The 22488-nt window shown below is 35.7% G+C and overlaps 1 protein-coding gene across 1 annotated transcript; it reads right to left on the bottom strand.

Annotated features, from left to right (window-relative positions):
- Positions 1 to 1563: 1563 nt before the first annotated feature.
- Positions 1564 to 20524, bottom strand: LOC116266826 (exocyst complex component EXO70A1-like). The gene is made up of 12 exons (XM_031648228.2): positions 20140 to 20524; positions 19801 to 19896; positions 15996 to 16201; positions 15204 to 15461; positions 12422 to 12560; positions 12142 to 12354; positions 7729 to 7934; positions 3996 to 4196; positions 3813 to 3912; positions 2527 to 2636; positions 2284 to 2430; positions 1564 to 1819 (listed from the first exon to the last, which is right to left on the bottom strand). Exons 1-12 carry the CDS (start codon positions 20299 to 20301, stop codon positions 1702 to 1704), a joined length of 1956 nt encoding a protein of 651 aa, XP_031504088.1. The 5' UTR covers positions 20302 to 20524; the 3' UTR covers positions 1564 to 1701.
- Between the last annotated feature and the right edge of the window lie 1964 nt (positions 20525 to 22488).

The raw sequence follows: 22488 nt of genomic DNA on the forward strand, positions 1-22488 counted from the left end.
TCACTTGACATGACATTTCCATGTTTAAATAACACCAAACTTCTGACTTCACCTTTAGACAGCATCAAACGTCTTCCTTGCTCACGCTACAAACTCGCTTGCTTCGCAATGCAAACTCATTTCCTTCACTGCTGACATGAAAGAGCCACTCGTCGTATGTCTTTCTAGTTCATCTGCATCACCTAATAGCGAATCACCTAACAATGGTCTATTGCGGGCCAGTAAACATTTGTTTCCTTGTAGTGAGCCGAGCCCTCATACATATCAATTTGAGACGCAGCACAGAACCACCCAAAAAAAATGAATTACTACACCAAAGCCACTTCAAAGATGCCTTCACAAATTGGTAATGTTGGACAATACCTTAATTCACTTTCGGGAACCTTTGATTGAACCTCATACCATTTATTGGAATCAAATTAATCTCAAATTATTTCAGCCTTTTGAAAACTAATAGAAACAAAACCTACCTGTACACTTACTCCCGCCATCTTGTTCAGCAGTGATGCCATGAAATTTGGGAATCCTTCCGATGGTGGAAAAAGGATTATTCTTATAAAATAGCGAATGATCTCTAAAAATAATAAATGAATGGAAGCGGACATGACTAATGACGAAGAAAAGATGTGACATTCTTGCCCCATATGCAAGAATATGCTTAGGGTTTAATTTGGAGAATCGCGATGACGACACAGTATAACACTGAATAACTAGAATAGTTATTTATATAACCAAAACAGAGAAATGTAGTGGCGAGAATTAAGCCAATCGCCAGAATAATACCTAACCTGCGCTCTAATTAAATATTGAAAAGCCAAAAAGACCTTGTTCCGTAACACGAATGAAGCAGATTGGTATCTTCATGTCCGCCCTCTAATTTCTGGATTTACGTTAACATTACTCGAGTTCTAATTATTCTTTGCTCTTTTCTCGGCTAACGGCTTAATCATGGTTTATGTAAATAACATCATTACACAGATGACACAAAACTAAAGACCATACACATTCTTCCTTCATAAGTGTTAAGATCTTGCAACCCAAATGTTTTAACCTGAACTAAAGAAAACTTCAGCAATCAGAAACATATAAAGCAACCCTAGTTATTCTGCTTAATCTTGGTTGGTATAAATGACGTCATAAAATAGTTGACACAAAACTAAAGACCATACACATTCTTCGTTCCTACGTGTTAATATCTTGCAACCCCAATTGTTTCACCTGAACTAAGAGAAAACTTCAGCAATCAGAAACATATAAAGCAAACCCTGTGTTGGTGTTTTCATTTCACCAAAAAAATATATTCGTTTGAGCTTATAAATTTGATGCATTTTCAGACATTAATTTTTAAATCGCTAAAAATCCTGACGCACATTGGATTCCAACAACTGAAAAGTTTCTCCGTTCCATTAAACCCATCAATACATCTGCCAAAGTTGGATTTTGCAAAGGAATTTAATAAGCAGTCCAACTAATGCGCACACACACACAGCGATATATATATATATATATATATATATATATTATTGATTGAACATTTCCTTGGCAGCAAAATAAATCAAGATAGAAATAACATGACCGGGAATCAAAGATTCCCACTTTATTGCTTATAAAAATGAATAAAAGTTCCAGACAAATCATTAATACCAGCACACGTACTAACAAGTCTACTTACACATTAGGAGCAACAGACATTGTCTCCCACTATCGCTTCGGTTCATTCCATGTTTTACCCTCAAAAAATTCGTTCAGTATTTGCTCAAGGTTCTCCGGTGTATACCTGATATACTTCATAGGATTTTTTCCATTCTCAATAAGCGGTCTGCACTCAAACAATGAACCAAAATCAATAAGTGGCTAAAAAGTAATATAGGATCAGATTTGAGCTGTCACGAAATCTAACAAAGTAATATACAGCAATATCAAATTAAAAACAAACTACAGCTAAGTTTGCAGCCATATGACTGAACCCAGATCCAAATCCAACCAAAAAATGGATTAAGACAACTATGTCTAATCAATGAGCTGGATTTGGTTAAGTATTACCTCTTCCTATTGAACCACAAATATGACTAATGAATTATGCTGCATTTTCTAATGCATACAATGAATTAGATCAATTTACATCAAATCATTTGACAGTGTAAAGTGAATCAGTCACGAGATCAAACTGTTTGAAATCAAACTGTTTGAAATCAAACTGCTTTCTTCACAGACCATGTAATCATGATCTGTAAATAAGTTACCAAAATAGGAAAGCTGTCATTGCAATACGAAGCAACTAACCCAAAGCGTTTGACAAAAGATCTGTATGCAGGTAGGAGGATTTCTGCAACAGAGAGCCTTAGAGATTCACGAAGTTCACTATCTGGCACAGTCCACTGAGATTGTTTTAGGTGAAGCTCCTCAAACATGATGTTGAAGTTCTTAAACCTGGTTTTCATCAATACGCAATTCAATAAAAATAGAAATATGTATTCATAGAAATAGAAATATGTAGAGGAACCTTTTCTGATTGCTTGGTTTTACCTCTCCTTGACCGTCGACCTTGAAACTCCACTGCTGTTTCCACTATCTGCGACAGCAACACTACCACCACCTGACGAAGTCAAACCTTGAACTGACAGGCTCTGTACAATCTGGAGGACATTGAGAAGAACAGTAATGAAAGGTCTGCTCCAGCATTTACTAATTTCAAGGCCGGATTGCCCCATAAAAATCAATAGGATATCAACCAGCCGCATAAATTAAACAAATTCCAGGACACATTCATTTTTATTATCATCAATAGGATATCAACTGGACACATAAATTAAAAGAATCTGAGGATTTTTATTGATAGATTAATACAAACAAGAGAGTAAATAGCTATCTTGATTCAGTTAGACAGCAAAGTAAGCATAACATATCAATGATATAAGCAGCAACTATCTCTAAGCTAAACCAATACAAAATTACTTCGTTAAACATTCCTAAAATCCAGGAATTTCATCATAAATACATTGGTAGTGACTGTTACAGGAGATCTTTATAAGTAGAAAAAACAGTTTAAGGGATCCAAAAAATTTATTACTTTTCACAACATTAAAAAGGAGAAAACCAAGAATCCTTTCTCTTCAGGGGAATGCATCAAACCCAACGTTGTCCCCTGGAATGAGCCTAAAAGCCCCCAGTTTTACCTCTACAAGATTCTTCAAAACCAAGTAACAGCTCAGGACCATTTAATTCATTTGAAAACAAACCCATGGTCTTATGAGTGGCTTTTGAGCTTCGAAAGAAGCGTCAACTTGTTCTCATGTAGCAGGCATACATGATTAAAAAATTGTACTCAGGGCAGAAAGTAATCTGTTGGCGGAAATTGAAGAAATGATAAACTTAAATACCTTAAAAGATTATTGCTTCAAGAAATTCTTCTCATCAAATTTCAGAAAAGAGTTATCTATTAAAGAAAAAATTCGTCAACCTGAGAAAACGCTTTTTTGCATTGGGGCCTCTATGTGGCCAAAAGCTGTGCTTATGCCCCAAATAGGAGCATCTATACTCCCTATACATGGGCTAGTACCTAGGCAGATTCCACAGACACCAGTGCAGGAAGCTTGAAAGTCCATCTTTATATTTTTATTTTTTCTGCTAAAGATTTTACAATAGGTGAAATTTTCAACCGTTTACATCGTTGCTTTAGGCCCCATCTAGGATTTTTAGATGCACTATCACCTATGCACTGACCAGCATTTTTGTTTTACTATTTGGAGTGCAATTTGGAATTTTTCTAAAACAAAAGCAAGGAACTGGCAAGCAGAACACAGATACAGAACCTTGTTCCAAGTAATCCTCTTGTACTGATTTGCATGCTGCTGTACCACCCGGCGATGCCTTTGCACCCAGTCATCGCCCAACAAATCCTTTGCCTCAGACCTGAAAAGTACAAGAATCATTGTGTATGCAATCCAGAAGTGGGCCAAGCGTTTGCCCCAACAAAAGCAAGTAAAGATACTCACTTACGAACAGACTTAACCATGTAGTGAATATTATTCATAAGAAACAGCTGAGTCAATGCAGGGTCCTTATATTGCTTGGATTTTGCATCCAGATTGACCTGAAGAGCAGACATTATTCGCATTGTCACAGATGCTAACTGCGAATTTGATTCATCACCATTGTCAATTTCCTGAAACAGCTGCTTCAGTGTAGATTGATAGCTGCACATAATTCCATTACTCATATCAGATGACAAAACAAGCCACATAAACCAATGAAGATCATATGCCCGCGCCCCTTACCCACCCAAAAAAGTCATAATAAAATAAAAAATGAAACATTATATCGGCAACAGAAAGGTAGACTGTCACACAGGCAGCCTAACAGGCGGCCATACCTGTGTCTACACTTCAGTACAAGGATGCTGCCACAAAGCAGTGCTTGGACAAGGTCAAATCCTTGTAGACTGTGGTTAGTGCATGTTACACCATTTTTTAACCCAATTCTACACTCAGTCAACTGTGACAAGGAGCAAGCCTTTTTCTAAAACTTTTGAAACCTTTTCAGAATTTTTCTTTCACAACTGTATCATCCTTTCCTGTATTACCCTTTAATTGTGAGTACTTTCATATTCTACACACACATCATTGCCACATGCCACAATATTCAAATGGTCAGAATAATAATGGCAAAATTGAAGAAAAGAAAGGTAAAAGTCATCAAAATATTTTGAATTTATAGCCAAAATGTATTTTATCACAATGTCCCCAAACCCCAAACCCCCCCCCCCCCCCCCCCCAAAAAAAAAAAAAAAAGTTACGAAAAGGGGGGAAAAACTTCATTAAATATCAGACTCTCTCTCTCCCCCATTCCTCCCCCCCTCCCCCAAAAAACACAAACACAAGCACACACGTTTCAATATTTCTCTAGAAAAATAGTTAACAAACTCACAATTTTCTATTTACAGATTGTATACATCTCTGATCGAAAATTTCCAATTTCCAAGCCACACATAACGATTTGGGGATGATAAAAATGTACCTACTGTTTCAATATTGCTACAAATAATCATAAGTTTGCTCCCCAATTCAAAAATCACCTAAACATTCCATCAATAGAACCCCTAAACTTAAGATGGAACAATAAGATAAAATGAGTAAAATACCATTGGTATAAACAATGTTTATGTTGATTTAGTTTGTATTAGTTGCCTAACTAAACCAAAAAATATTATTAAATCATGTTCAAAAATAATATGAGCCATATTTTATATTAATATTGGTCATTAGTTAAGTGTATTATTTCATTCATTTTAGAATGTCATGTAAAAGAAGGGTGTAATTACAAAAATGATATATTTATGTCCTGTTTTTAAGGGCAAAACAGCAATAGTTCACCAACTTAATAGTTGACATAACAGACATATAGTTATGAATGTTTTCAATAAATAAGGAAAAAACATAGGTCTACTTTTAATTATTGCCTGTTATTTTAGGGGCTTTTGCAAAAATTTTCTGCTTTTAGTTTCTGGAAGTTTCCAAAGAAAACAAAAATCTTAAGAAAGCTTCCAAGAAAATATAGCTGTAAAAACCTGAGCATCATAGTTCATACATAAATACATAAATCAAACATATATATATAATATATATATTATATATTATTCACAAATATCATTAATGGGGATTAAACAGCGAGAGTTTTCTTGGACATCTTTCAGTAAAGTTGAAAATACAGGGAAAATCCTGGGGAAAATCGGTAATTTTTAAGAAAATAACAAATCCTAAAAATTAGGAAAATGTAAAATAAATGAAAACTAGCATGAAAACATAAAAACAACTTGATAAAATGATAAAAACGATGTTTTAGTTATGATAGAAATGAAGATAAATAACTTTGACTTGAGTTCTAATCTGTAAAGCAAAAATAATGTAAACATAATGAGAAAAAAACGCAAAAAAAAACATAAAAAAAGTTCATGTTGGTGTTTTTTTCCAAAATAAGGAAAAAGGCAGGGTTTTTTTCATTGTCCTTGTTTTTAATGTTTTTATTGGGTCCTTTTTAAAAAAATGGGTTTTTTATAACTATGATGTGTACATAAGAAAACAGATAGCTACCAAACCTTTGTATGGCAGACTTGGTGTGAATTGTCTAAGTTTCAATTTTAAAAGGATCAGATGCTGAAGACTAAATTTAAAAACAAATGAAAACGTAGTTGTATTTCCAAGAAACTGAAACACATCCCTCACAGGAGACTTGGGGTTTTGATTAAGAAAACTCATTTGTTTCCTCCTTTGAAGGGCATTTCAATCTCTTGAAAATACAAATGGATTTCCAATTTTTTTTTAATTTAATCTCCACCATATGATTTTCCTTAAAATCAATGACTTAGACAATTCCCATCAAGTTTGCTATATAAGGGTCTGATAGCTACCCATTTCATATATATATATATATATATATATATATATATATATATATATATATATATATATATATATATATGTCACATAGGTGCGGGTACAGGTGCCGGTGCAGGTACTGACCATTTTCAAAAATCTTGGGTGCGTGAGTACGGCTGTATATATATATAATCAATAAAAAATACTTAAAAAATATGTATCAAAATAAAGAATATACATCAACATAAACAAATAAATAACATAGAAAATATATATCAACGGCTTTTGCAGCAGTGTGTTTAAGAAACCTATGAAAAACTTTAAACATATGGACAACCAAGCAGCCCCCTAGTCAAATATGAACATCAATCGAATTTTCACATCTAAAGAATAGAATAAAAAATAAGTTGAAAGAAATTAAATCAAAGTAAAATTAACCAGTTTGGATCTATAGACTATAGGTACCCAAGTGTCAAAGCACCCATTTTGGGTACGGGTACGGCGACACGGGTACGTGAACCTTACTGAAGTACCCATGTGACTTAGAAATATATATATATATATATATATATATATATATATATATATATATATATATATCTGTGTGTGTGTGTGCAGTCCACACATCCAAGTTCTTTGAATTTGCTTTGGACTTGCACCTTAGTGACATAGCCACATAGGTTTTCACTGATGGTAAGTTGCATAACCTAATTTAGTCTTCCTCAATTTCCAAAAAAGTAACCTAATAGTAATTACAAGCGACATTAAATAATGTGCCATTGTTAAGAATATTTTATCTTCGTTTTAAGATTTGGTGACGTGTCACATGGAGATGGTACTTTTTAGCCATTGCACCTATATGGCCCTGACATGAACTTGAGAAAAGAATTGAGCTCTCTCTCTCCTTCTCTGATACATGCATGTATATGGTTAGAGAGGAAGGTGCCATATTACCCTCACCCACTACCCCACTTACATGAGGAGACTCTTGGTCAAACAGTTGGCAGAATAAACAACATTAGCAAGGAGAGCGATATGTTGGCTTTCCTCTTTCTCGTATCACTAAAAAGAGAAGGATAAAGAGGTGACTTGATGCAGAATCCTCTCTATCATGTTATTTAAAATATACACATGTTTTACATTCTCCCGGTATGTGATTAATATCATTCTCCTCTAAATAGGTGGCTGCCTCCCCTATATAATGTGGTCTATAATACAAAATATACTTATATATTCTTCCCCTTTATTTTCTTGATAAATTTCTCATTTAAATATGTGAAAGATAAAACCTATACAGAAAAAATACCCAAACTGGAAACAGAACAAGTGAACAGCTGAGAGAATCTGGCCTTACTCAAAGAGAAATTTCACGTAATTAATGACATAACTAGTCAGCGGATGCACTGTTCCATCCTGAACTGTTGTCTTTGTAGCATCTTTTTCAACTGCCTCCACAAAATCACCAAAAGTTTCATGGGCTGTCTGTGCCAATCGTTTTGTCAAACTCACTGCTAAATCACGCATATCAGTGCATGCTTTGCCTTCAAAAATTGCTTCAAACTGGCAAACAAAAGCCCACGTTACTACAAAGGAACAAGACTTAAAGAGCTTAGGCAGTCATTTGAGAAGGTAAAAGCACTACAACTACCCTTAGCAATCCCGAAGACAGGAAATACAACAGTAACATACTGAAATTTAAATCAGTATTAGCTCATAATATCATGTGAAATGTTCAAATACTGTAAATTTTCTAGTTGAACTCTGCAATTCACACACTAATTATTTCATATATATGTTGATTATAGTTCCCACCCCAGTCGGCAAAATAGGATTTGGAGAGACTTGCCACCCTGTTGCTTAGGCTTTTCAAATATCATATACATGTTTTGGTTTCTAGACCATAGGCATCATACTAGAAGAGATGCATGAACAATATCTAGTCAGAAGGCAGTTTTAGTCTATAGGTGGACATATTCCGCAATTTTCCCCTGTTGAAGATATGCAAATGAATCACTTGCACAAAAAAATGTGTAGAAAAGATTAATGCATCTTACATAATTCATAACATACATAAAAAGCTCCTGAATGACAATAACCATTTGACCAGACAAAAAAAAATAAGCCGTAAATAAATTAATGCTCACAACTAAACATGCAATGTCTTACCAATGATATGTATTAACAAATGACCATGGTAAACTAATGGTAGAAAATGATAAAATGTGTGTAATTTGTCAGCAACTACACTAAAAGATGTAGTATGTAACAAAAACATTAACTCACGCAGAAGCGTACAAGAATTGGTGTTGACACAGCATGAATGGGACACGGGTACTTGGACACAGGTGGGTACATTTTGGATCAGACCTAGATCCCACCCAATAATTTTAGTGAAAAAATAAAATTTTGACAAAACGGTCCTTTTGATATATATATATATATATATATGATTTCAAGCAAAAATGAAACTTTATGTTTAATTCATGAGCTTTGCATGCATGTAATCAAACATGATTTATTTTTCTTTCTTTTTTTTCAAATAACATGGTAAAACACAGTGGGCCATCTGCATGGACAGCCCACCACTGCCAATAACTCTATCAGCTGAGGCCGTGCTTAAGGAAGCACAACCTCTATATATATACACATATGTATACCTAAGTCACATGGGTATGGCTACGGTTTGGGTATGGGTACAGAGATACGTGTACGGACACGACAACTTAAAAAAATGTAGGTACTAGGGTACGACAGGATATATGTATGTATATATGCAAAATAACACAAAAAATCAAAATGAAAGCAACATTTTAATAAACAAGTGATATAAATAAAAACATTACATGTTAAGGAACAATAACTCTAAGAATAGAATGAAAAGTAAGGTGAAAAAAATTAAATCAAAATAAAATTAAGCAGTTTGGATCTATAGGTACCCCAAGTGTGTCCAGGTACCCATTTTGGTTATATGTACAATGACACGGGCACGTGGACCTTACTAAAGTACCCATGTGACTTAGATGTATACACACACATGCACACGAAATCCTAAAGTTACACATTTGGTTAAAAGCAAAAAAGGTTTAATGCATTCTGAATCGGGTCTTATATATATACAATCCCACAAAAAATTCATGCATTTTGTTAAAAAAAGATTTAATGTGTTTTGAATCGGTTCTGGTCCAAAACATGCCCTGATGTTGTTATATATATACACACACATACACACAAAAAATACTAGCATTGCCATGTCAGCACACCAGCACAGGTATGGGGACCTATATATAAGGAAATTGGTAGGTCCCATACCATTAGATCAGGGACAAAAACCAGATGGTTTAAATATGATAATCAAAGTGTTTATCTATGTATATATATATATATATATATATATATATATATATATATATATATATATATATATATGTTGCATGTATACCCAGATGTACCCCCAACCCATGCCTTTTTGAACTTGCCGTGTCGTACGTTCCGTCACACACGCATACACACGAATCTAAGTTACTTAGAGAAAAGTAGTATGAACAAATGAAAAGAAGAAAATAGGTCATATAAACAAAAAAGGAAGAACAAAATAGTGTTGGGTCTTGGCAAGAAGAAGACAAGTAGAAAAGTTAACAAAAAAGAAAGGACATTTGGAAGGAAGAAAAGAAGAAGCGCAAGGAAAGGAAAGAAGAAGATGGGGATCAACCCCTATTTTAATGTTTTAATAAGAAAAATGAACACTTATGTTGCTATCCTTTGGAATTTAAATAAGAATGCAGGCGAACCAGTTGTTTCAACTTTCAAGTGATCTGGAACTCTTTCTCCTAGGTCTCACAAGGAGATAAGGTGCAAGACTAGTCAGATTTTTAACTACATATAACTGGTAGGAATAAACTTTTTCTTTTTTAAGGTTTTCTTTTTATGGACAACGTATTTAGGTAGACTCCTATGTAGGTTGAATTTATCCTCCCCAGAAAGGAAAAATATTCCACTTTATTTTAGGAAATAACTATCTCACCAACAGGACTATCCTATGTTGTCAAGGCGCCTACGCGAGTCTAGGCAAAAAAAATCAACCAATTTTTTTTAATTTTTTTAGTTATGTTCATATGTCAAGTTATTTTGATTAACTATGACTAATATTTGTAATGTGAAGAGTAGTAATATAACAAGCATAATCAACTTAAATAATCAAAAATTAATTGTTGGCTTTATTGAATATACAAAATCAATAGCAGAAGTATAATGTTACTCATTAAATGTAATCTAATACAAGAAACAAAAAAAAACAAACTAAATCTAATCCTTATAAGAAGGAATGTAAATGTGCAAGGAGGCTTTAATCCATCTGGGAAAACGTAATAAAATAAGAAAGACTAACAGTACATAACAGTAACAATAAATATAAGTACATAACCATACCAACGTATACATATAACAGGTATCACAATACTACATATTATATAACAGGCTAACAGTATATACATATAACAAGTATTACAATACATATAACAGGAATAACAAGTGGTATTACAATACATATAACAGGTACAACAGTAACAGTATTATAACAAATCAACAAAACATATGAAGGTATTACAATACATGTAACAGGTACAACAGCAGGTAATATAACAAAACGGACTAATAATACATGACAGTATATACATGTAAGTTCATAACAGATATAAAAAATGAACAATACATAAAACAATATGATATAAGTACGTAATATAACCATACTAACATATACATAAATATAACAGGTATGACCGTATGAGGTATCACAATACTATATAACAGACTAAGTGACTAACAGTATATACACATAACAGTATACATATAACAGTATGATCAACAGAAAAATAAGTAATCAATACAAAATAAAGTACATAACAATATATACTCAATTAAGAAACTTTAATTGAAAGGGAAGGTGACTTTTCACTTTTCCATGGACTAGGTGTGCTGGCGCCTAGGCCCCAGCCTAAGCATGCCTAGGCGCCAGGACATACCCTGCTGCCTAAGTAGTGGACGGGTGTGGACTCACGCTTAGTCTATGTCTAGGCGTTGACTAGGCGAGGCCTTAACAAACAACATATGGACTATCTAGTTTAACTTGCAAACTAAGTAAAAAAAATATCTTCTACTATCTTAGGAACCAGTGGAAAGGATCAGTTCCTAGTTAACCAGTTATGCTATTTTATTGCCCCAAAGTTAAATACACCAAGTCCATGCATATTAAAGTACACATCTTCACTAGCCAATGACAAATATTTGGCTCCTTTTTTCACCAGTTAAGTTAAATTTATTTGTTTGAGGCTTAACGCATAACAACCCACAAACAGAAGCCCGAGAGCCTAACATCATTTAACTTGAACATAGCCCTTACAAGATAGAGACATCCTATCAAACTTCTATGCAGCATAAGGAGAAGCCAAAATAAAGTCTCTTCTCAGATAACGGGTAAATTAACTGGAATAACCCTAACAATTTGCGGTATAATTTATCCACAGAAGAGAAAAGAAACATGTGATAAAAAAGAAGATACTTGAACTAACACAAGATCTAAGCACATATGATAGAAAAGTTTAGACTTTAGACTTTAGATACCAAGGCAAGGTATTGTACAAAACAGCATTAACTACTTTCCAGGGCATTCAATCTATTTATACATTAATATAATAAAGCAATTGCCAACCAGATGATATGCCAAGCTATGAAATGAAATAATATATTTCAGATAAAGGAGCAATCTACATACTTCAGGCTGAAGTTCACGCATTACTTCATACATGTCCAGGAGTACAAACAATTTCTCAGGCGACCTCTTGCTTTTTGCAATAGCCTCTCCAAAACTAAGGAGCATAGCAACACTACTTGCAGTAACTTCTGCAAAGCACTGGTCCTTAAGATTGTTCATACCTTCAAATATCTGATCACAAACTTTTCTTTCCCCAGCAAAAAGTATCTTGACCTGAACCACAGAGATTCAGATATTTAGGCAGAACAAAAAAAGGGAAATTAAAGGGTTCACAACTTACGGCAATGCGCATGAAATGAATCCAGTTGCCAATTTTAGCCTCCAAAACCTCCCACTGCAACCTCTGGACTTCATCTTTACTTAGCTTTTCTACACCAAGCTTCCGAAGGCTCTGTTCCAAAACGGTAGCACGGCTATCCCTAAAAGCATGCAACCAAATACCAAAGCCATGATGACCCTTAAATAATTTCAGGTATAAATGATATCAGTAGCTCCAGAACATGAACAATATATGCAAACATCAGAAATATGTAGGCTTATTCATAAGCATTAAAAAAAATAGACACGAAATGTTAAGATAAAATCATTGTGAACATGTCCAAAACATCATGAGTCAACAGCATGCCTGGCACTCTTGGCAATAGATGCCCCTGCTCGAGGAGCTGAGTGCCTCGGAATCATAGTCAACATTGGCAAGACCCATATGTCTCCTTCTCAAATCTCAAGTACTGTCTTTTGTATTATATTATGCTATGTCACACGGGTGCGGATGCGATACGGGTGCGGATACAGGGATACGGGTGCGGATACGGCAATTTTCAAATTTTTTGGATACGCGGACACGGCTACATTAAATATTCTAAAAAATGATAAAATGTCCATAGTGCATAGACGAAGAGATTAGGATGAAGAACGACGGAAAAAAACCCCCAAATCGACAAATCCAAAACCGTAATAAAAAACCCCAACCCTAGACCTAAGTTCTACTATCGGAAAATAAAAACCACTTACCTCTCCCTCTCCGGCTGCCGCCGGATGCCGTCGCCGTCACCTGCCATTGCCGCCGAAGTCCTCTGCTGCAGCACGCCGGTGAAGTGAAGTGGAGAGAAGTCGAGGGCGAGGGACGAGGGTTTTCGGCGTAAAGTTAATAAGTCGGGTCAGTTTAACGGGTTTGGATTGGATATGACCCAAAACCAATCCAAACGGTGTCCAGCCGAGTCCCCGTGTCGGAATCACCCTGTCGGCGAGTCGACACGGGTACGTGGCCTATTTAGCCGCGTCCGTGTGACATAGATTATGCTAATATATATATATATATATATATATATATATATATATAATGATTCAATCCTGCCGAATGTTGAATGTCTATAAGTTTTACAATCTGTCACTAAAAAGCAATCACTACATTTGCATTAGTGACGGTTTATGGAACGGCAATGGTTTATGATGACTTTAGTGACAATTTATGGTCCTTTAGCAATGACTTCTTAAATTTTAACCATTCAGCAACTAACATCCTGCAGCATTGGCTCTCTCTCACTCTCCCTCTTCACATAATATAATATTATATATATATATATATATTGTATGTGCACATTTTGTAAAATAAGCTCATTTGCATATATAAAAGGTATCTGCAATTTGGATTAGAATAATACATCCAAGGTGGAGAAGAAAGAAACTTTTATGACACAAAAAATAAGTATATCGGCCAATTCCAGTTTTAGCAACACCTCGATGCCATCATGCCACAACATATTCAGTTTTTTTTTTTTAACCATGTAACTAAGTTAACTTAAAAATATGAAAACCGACAAGGTCAGAAAGACACATTTTTTGATATGCAGCACATAAATGTGAGAAAACCAGGATCTCAAATTTCAAGGTTGTTATATCGTCCAAAATGCCCTTCTCAAAATACCCAAAACTAAGCAGCATCACAAGCATAAAGGCAAAGATAATCAGAATTAAGGAAAAATGTAATCACATGACCAGACATTTTCCTTTCTAAATTTCTTGTTTCTGTTATGCCTCTAACATTGCACACTCAAAGCCAGACGGTCAGCCATGGACTAAACACAAACTTCTCATCTTATAGAAGTGTTACAAGGAAACAGCCTATGCTGCAGGGACTGAATACCTCTAGTCTCCAAATCTATTGCATCCTGATTAAGGTTTGCATGTAGAAAGAGAGAAAGCCTTCCTTTTTCCCCATGGCAGCAGGAGATGGGACACTTGGGGGGCAAGCTGGTGCCCCTCTCCACCTGATTGCCGAGGAGAGCAAGAGATAGGGCAACAGCCTGCACTTTTTTCAATATTAAAATTATTATTCACAGAATTTTAAAAATACAAAAAGATAGTTGTCAATTATTTATTGAAATATTTAAAATTTATACTTTTTAAAACCCCAACTTTATTGTTGATGACCTCTTATTCATGTAGAGTGCACACTAATACATCGCAGTTCTATATCCGCACCCATGTGATGAAGGAATAGGAGCAGACACAGGCGGATGAGTGTCAAACCGACTCAAACTCTGATAGGAAGGAAGAGAAACGACACTAGAATGGAAAAAGACCATCTCCTGGCACATGAACACATGCATTAGTCTGCATCACAGACACATACACAGAAACAGAAAATCCCTCCACATACAACATTTTGAAGAATTTTACTTCGTTGACCACATTTTATCTGTAACTTATAAATGCAGTGCAGACATGTAATGGTGGTGGGAGGGAAGTGACAAACAGTCCCCTTTGCTTCTCAAACATTTTCTTTAGCAAAAGCAATTTGTATCCTATAATTGTAGGAATGTAGGGAGAAGCATATTTCTCCAAACAATCGAAATGGCTAGTGCGATCATTTTGTACCAACAAGTGCTTCATTTCAGAATTTGCAATTTTTATTCACAATGAATGTCCAGTGTCCACCTAGCTAAATTTTTACAAGTATTCAATTAGTTCCACTGACACATAACTTAAAATAAAAAAAGACCAACATAAAGTTGGGAAAATGTAGCAAAGCCACAAAAGCCAAAAAGCAAAGGTCTATATACCTGTAGATTTTTATGCATTGATGCTGGTGACCTGCTTGTACCATCCGTTCTACCAAATCATGTAACAGTGGCATTATCCTCGGAGGTATAAGCGTTGGAAGTGTATGTACTGTAGCATCTGTACTTTTCATTTGTTCAGCATGATTGGGAATGGGAGCATTCCTGACACCAGAATCACCATGTGGACCAGGAGATCCAGTAGATGGCCGCAAAGAATTGGGAAGGCACTCAAACAGTCGATCCGGCTCCACAACTTTACTGAAGTGGAGAAAAAGCCATATTATTAGAGTGTATTGAAGGCCTAAAAAACTTCCCTGCACCAAATACGGAACTATTTGGCACCATAAGAAATTACAAATGCAGTTAGTTTATGTAAGAAAAAATTGAATATCATGTAAAAGTGCAACCTAAGGGTTTAGATCAGTGTGATTCATACATACAGGAACTATTCAAATGGAAAACTGAAAGATAAAGCAACACAAAAAAAGGCACACCTAACAGCTGTTCACAAGTGGGAGAATGGACAGAAAGTTGTTTTAACATGGCCAGGGGAAAAAAAGACATGAAATTGGTGTCAAGCATTTCATTTTTGCCATATGCATCACATCTAAGTATTTCAGATCAAAGCTGGTGCTTGGCTGACAAAAAACTCATGCTGAAAGAATTTGCACAAAGATAACTCATGGCATTCTTATGGTTCAATTCTCAATAAATAATATCATGCTCTAACAAAATACAGCTATCAAGGAATATCAACTAAAACCATCTGTCACAAGGAAGCAAAAAGCATACCTATAAGAAGCTAACAGTTGCTTAAACTCTTCTTCAAGCTTCTGCATAGCCTTAGCAAGCAAACCATTTGCATGATTAAGGACACCATCATTATTTTTGAAGCTTTTGTTAGAACTGAAGAAATTAACGTTGTTTCTCAGCTGATCCACTGCTTCCAGAAAGCCACTAAGATCCTCTCGAGGCCCCTTCATTATCTTAAATTCTGCCTGCCATTTTTAAAGAGACCACATCAGCCCACGACAACCATACCAATCTTTCAGTACTTTGAGTTCCAGAAGAAGCCCAGTAAAAGAGATAAACCAACATGCCCTCAAGAAGCAGACAAAAGTGAAGAAAAACAATTAGTTAATTTATATTGATCAAAACAGAAAGCCATTAGAACAAGTTAACTAGCAACACCTACTGGCTCTACAACACGGATTAAGGGGCACGGACAAGCTTTGACCTCTCAAACTACCAAGTGGTGAATCAAGGGAGAAGGCACTTGTGATACGAAGGAATCACTTTCACTCAGACTTACATGCATCCTTTCATATTGTATCCCTCAAGAGGAGGGGTAAAGGTTTGTAAAATTTTGTGTGTCTCTTACGACTATATTGACAAACACACAGATATTATATATATTCCCAGATTTTTACTGGCAAGATTTCTGTTGTGTATTTCTTGGCAACTTAGCTTCTCCATAACAAACTCAGAAAATAAAAAAAATGACAAATATAGGAATAACAGAACAAATGAAATTAAGAGTTTTCTACTAATTCCTAAATCCTAACAAATATATCAACAGAGTTTCAAAATAATTTCTAAAATTTTAAAATAAGCAAATATCGTGATGGAGATTTAAAATACATTAGATGGAGATTTTTTGAGAAAAGGAAAAATATCATGACATTATCACAATAATATGTTTTGGCATTCTAGCACCTCACTTGTGCAAAGGAACGTAGAACAGTCCTACATCAAAAATTTTGGAAAAGCTGTAGGGGTTTATGCTATTAATTGTTCTGATTGTAGAATTTTTAAGTGTGAACAGAAGCTAGCTCTGAAGCAAACTGAGGACAACCCAACTAAGTACATGGTCAATTTGGACCAGCTCGTTATGGTGGTATAAGAGTCAAATTCAACACTAGGACCTAGGGTCCAACATGTACCAACAGTGTGTTCCTTAAGGGAGGGTAAATAATTCACTTCATGTGAGGGGAACTATGGATGGTCTTATATTGAAGATCAGCTAGAATCTCTTTAAAGGTTTGTATGCTTGTCTGTCACATACTACCAATTGTCTCAGTTCATAGCTTTTTTGGGGTGTGAGCTGAAAGCCTGAAACCAAGTACAGGTTCGACTGGGATCTGAATACTGAGAACACGAGTCAATTTTGGACTGTCATTACAATAGTTCAAAAAATATTGCGAGATTTCCTTACCACACACATGTGCATGCAAGCTAAATGATATTATGAGAATGTGATGTCTTATCAAATTGCCCTTGTTGAGATTATTCATAGACCATCAGCACCGGAATAGTCTATCATTTCTCTTGCCTTTCTCTGTTTGACCTGTCCTACCATGTGGGTCCCTAACATACATTCTGATGCTTTTGTGACACCAATCCCTAGATTTATTTGCCATCACCTTTAACCATAAATAACTAAAGTTACTAAACAAAGCAGCATGTGAGTTGTACTCTATGGATGTGCTTAACTAAATGGCCTCCTAAAAACAGTCTTTCACAGGTGACAAAAATGTTAGTGTTCGATTGATAAATTATTAATGCATTTCCTTGCACATAATATTTCATGATACATAACATTTAGTGGTACTGTTATAGGCATATGATTGCCTTTTTTAATGAATCAACCTTTTGATGCTAATGAAACTTAATATAGATATGTTTTTTGAGGCTTCACAAAATGATCATATCCCATATTGACAATCATATGCATATTGCATAGCTCCTGTATTTACATGTTGTCAAATAACTTCTATAACCCTTTGTAGGGTCAACTATCAAACCATATACAGATAAATAACTTGTAGCTAGCTATTTTTACATTCACATGTTATCAACATATGGACTGTTGAGTTCCAATTTTTTTCATTCCTATGTTTTAAATGGGTTGCAACATTCATAATCATCTGTGGACATATGAGTCTTGTCATAGATAATACCTCACAACCTCCCTTACCTCAAAATGAGAAACAAGCTTGTGAAAAAAACACAAAAATGACAAATGGATTCAATACTTAGTAATACCAAGTATTGAGTCCATTTATCATATGTGCATCATTTTTTACAATACTGTCAACATATGGACCATAAATTTCAAACTTGCCCTCATTTCTTGTACATATACACAAGCGTTCTATCAATTTGCAATAAATTCCAATAAGATTTCACCTTCGTGGAATGTTACCACCAAAGGATTCTCCTAGAGTTTTATTTTGTTTCCTGCTTCTGGGGAGATAGTCTACACTCTACAGGGTTCGTAATTACTCCTCTTACTAAAGGATGTTTACCCAGCCAACATTGAGATATAGTTTTACCCAAACCTTTTTGGATCACCAGATATTACTCGCCTGTCTGACTATTGCCGAGCAGTTTTTGGATATCCAATGTATCTCTTCAAAAGGTAATGAGAAAGAAAAATGAGAAGAAAATTAGAAGAAGAAGTAGAACAAAAAAGAAACAGAAGGGGAAAAAATGAATAAGGTAAATTTAAAAGAAGAAAAGAAAGAGGAAAAAGATTATATTTTGACTTGGGTACCTGAGAGGCCCAGCCTAGTTAGGAAGGTGGATGCCAAGGGCCAAAATATGCTTTTGACTACTAAGTTTCTAGACTTGAAGAATTGTCTTAGAATTAGAATTGTATTGGGTTCTTTTTTTCTGATCGACCTTTGGCAAAGGGGATTTAGATTTGTGGACTTGTAAAAGAGATAAAGATGAAATATTCTCAAGACCAAGTCTTGCATGTCCCAAAAAAAATGAGCCACCACAGGGTTATATGAGGAAACTATTGAGTTGTTCACACTTCACACCGCAGCTTAAAGTATGTTTTTGGTTGATAATTGTGGTACTTTTTTTATTCGGTATACTGGTGAATAAATGAGCATAGAATAATGACATATCCATGGGTTGGCACGGTATGTTCATTGCGTCTGTGTGAAGTTGCATCTGTGTTAGTTGCGGTTTTCATTTCACTACTGACCATAGTCTACCTAAAGAACCAAATACAATCTAACAGATGAAGGCAACAACATTCCAACGGATCATAGCAACCAATACGCCCATCCGCTAAGCGACAAGACCAAGCCTCATCAGCTGAATTGCCAATTACAACGAGACCACAGTGAAGCTTCCTGCAGCATTGGCTAAGCATCTATAATTGATCCTTGCTTCACTTGAAACGTCAGAAGAACTCCTTCCCAGATCAAACCGTTCTTAGAAAAACAACATGGAAAGGCTGAAGCGAAAAAAGGTAAACTAACACAAAATGCTTGACTAAATAATAGCAACAATCACCACATGCATACACAAGTTTGTTCAAAATTTCAAGTTTCTAAACCCTAGCAAAATCGATGCTAGGCTCTGGGTTACATTTTTGAATCAACGAAGCAACAAAAGAAAGTAAAGGACTGGAACAGAGTAAAGCCTGCAAACTCGAGCCTCTCCCGTATTCCAAATCTTCCAGCAGCTCAACATCATTATTAAGTTATAATCTTAAAGTAAAAAGAAGCAAAACCTTTTCCCGCCCATGCGAGAAACAAAAAGGTACGAGCTTGACAGAAAAATAAGAAGGCGAGGAAACCTGTCTGCAAAGATCGAATTGAGCTAAAATAACCTCTGCCGCCTTCAACGTCTTATCAATGTTCTCATGTGCCCTTCTGATCGCATGCGTCCTCACCTGAAAAAAGCAAAACTCGAACTTAGAGGAACCACCACAAAGAAAAAGAGAAACCAAAGAAAACAAAACAAATTACTCAACCTTCACGAACCCATACGAAACCTTAAATTCGGAAAACAAAGAACACGGGATCAACCAAAAGCGCTTCAAATAGAGGCTGAAGGAGCTGATCGGTAGCAGAAAAGGAAAGAAATCGCAAAACCCTAGGGTGCTATCAGGAGAGAACCTCCAAGATCTCGTTACCTGGGTGGGCCGCATGGCGGACTCGAGGGCAGAGAGGCGGTGGTCGAAGGAACCGAGGATCGAGACCATGTTGTCCGTGATCTCCTGGCTCTTCTGCAAGCTTTCCCTCATGAAGGTCGCCCGCTCTCTCAAGCCCTCCATGGCGACGTCCGCGCCCATCATCACCGATCGACCCTAGGGCTGGTCACTCCTCCCCACCATTGCCAACCCTCTCCCTCCGTCCCTCACTGAACCAATCAGCCGATCACTCCGACAGGAACGCAGAGAAGCAAGAAAAAAATAATAACAGCTCCGAAAATAAAATTAATCGAAAAGCAAGAGAGGAGGGATAGAAAGAGAGAGAGAGAGAGAGAGAAAGGAGGAGGTATCAGAAGCCAGCCAGGAATCCACTCGGAGGCTTTCATTTTCCCAAAGATAAATTTACGAAAGAGTACAGCCAATCAGTGAGGGGAGGTTCCTATCTCTTCACGCTTCGTTCCTGCTCTACTTTCAAGATCCAACGGCTGAGAAATGAGACAGCATGGATCGGACGGACTGAAAACAACCGGGACGTCGACGGAGAATTCTTTTATGTTTTTAGTTAGAAGGGGCAGGAGAGGGTCAAAAGGTCAAAGGGACGTCGACGGATCTAAACCATGTTGATGACGTCATAGATCTATTTGAATTGGGTGCGAAATTGGTCGATTGAAGGCTGTCGGCACTTTTCTCCGTTTAAATATTTTTGTATATTCCTGTTTGGTGTTTAGCCAAATCACAATTTGTTGGCTGAAACTGTGAATCGGCAAGTTCTCTTATATTTATATTGTTTAACAATAATAATAAATAAATAAGTATAACTGAACATCGGACCAAGTACCTAACCAGGTACCCACCTTAGATTCGAGCCTAAAAAACCGGCCCAGGTCTATTCTATGAGACCCGATTCAGTTCGATATTATTTTTTAATATTATTTTTATTTTAATAATATTATATATTTTATTATTATAAATATTTTTATTTGTATTTTTCTTTATTTTTCTGTTACCATGTTGAATTGAACTACCATTGTTAAATGACATAAGTGACTCACGCCACTATTATATATATATATATATATATTGACAGGGAACGAACAAATGTTGTCATTTCTTGCAACGGTGTAACAAAAAGGATGGTCAAGTTGTGGAAAAGTAATAGAATGTGCACTTCTTGATAAGCAAAATAAACCGTGCAAGAATAGAAATCGAGCACTTGAACAAGGGTGTTGAAGCATTGCATGAAGCTAGACTACCAATGAAAGGATTGATGGCATAAGTCACCTCCATATTAACAACAATATAAACATTAATATTAGTAGGTAGGTTGTATTGCATGTGACAACATGGATGAAAGTGTGGTGTATTGAAACGGAAGACAGCTTGTTGTGTAATGTCTCATACATATGTCTGCAATGCATGTGGAATGAGATGAATTATTAGGTGGTGTTTGAATGACAACCTAAAATTGGGTTTCGACTCTTAAAACTTGGTTTTATCCCAAAACACTATTTCAATAATGTTTGGATGACATTAAAACTGGGTTTTGTCAAAAACCTGGTTTTCATGAAGGACCTAACAAACATGCATCCCCAGGTTCTTTAAGTAAAGTTTATTTTTGTCTATAAGCAAACTTTTTCACTTGTCATCCAAACCAAGTTTACAAAACTGAGTTTTTAACCAAGTTTTCACAAAACCATGTTTTTTGAGAGTGTCATCCAAACACTATCTTGGTATTTTTGTGTTCATATTTCAATTATCTGCAATAAAAGTGTCAAGTAGGTGTCATAATGAGTTCAATTTAAATTGAAGTGTCGAAGTTTCATGTGTTGTAGTTTTCAAATTACCCATACAAATTCTAGGTGTTTCAATGTGGTGATGGTTCATTTCTAAAATGGTGCCACCCAACAGTTCCCCTCTACATTCATCACATTCGCATTTCCGATACAGGAGCCAAAATAGAAATTTTTAAATTTCTTTATCTATATTAAACTAATTTTTTTTTACATTTACATATAAATTTTTTAAGTTTTTAAAATTTGTGGGGGGGCCAAGGCCCCTGCCGGCCACCCTTCCCTCCGCCCCTGATGTTGTGTGCATAAGAGATACAAAGAGAGAGAGAGAGAGAGAGAAAAATAAAGAGAAAACCATATAACCAAAGGAAAAAGAAGTTGAAAGCATTAAAAAAGAGGGAAAAAATGGAACAAAAATTACTACAAGGCACTGGATTTGAGATTCACTTAGATTTGTAGAGAGAAACAAGCAGCACAAGTATAATTTTATCTTCGCCCAGGTTTGGAGGAGAAGCCCTTCGACCTCTCACATTATACGGCC

The sequence above is a fragment of the Nymphaea colorata genome, chromosome 13, assembly GCF_008831285.2.
Source record: "Nymphaea colorata isolate Beijing-Zhang1983 chromosome 13, ASM883128v2, whole genome shotgun sequence".
Classification (NCBI taxonomy): domain Eukaryota; kingdom Viridiplantae; phylum Streptophyta; class Magnoliopsida; order Nymphaeales; family Nymphaeaceae; genus Nymphaea; species Nymphaea colorata.

Bases quoted from the DNA above. Each gene is read 5' to 3' on its own strand.
- LOC116266826 (XM_031648228.2), bottom strand. From the start codon at position 20,301: ATGATGGGCGCGGACGTCGCCATGGAGGGCTTGAGAGAGCGGGCGACC. The intron at 3,913-3,995 runs GTGAGTATCTTT...TGTACTTTTCAG, and splicing joins ATGGTTAAGTCTGTTCGTAA to GTCTGAGGCAAAGGATTTGT. The intron at 2,637-3,812 runs GTTCTGTATCTG...AATGTCCTCCAG, and splicing joins AGAGGATTACTTGGAACAAG to ATTGTACAGAGCCTGTCAGT.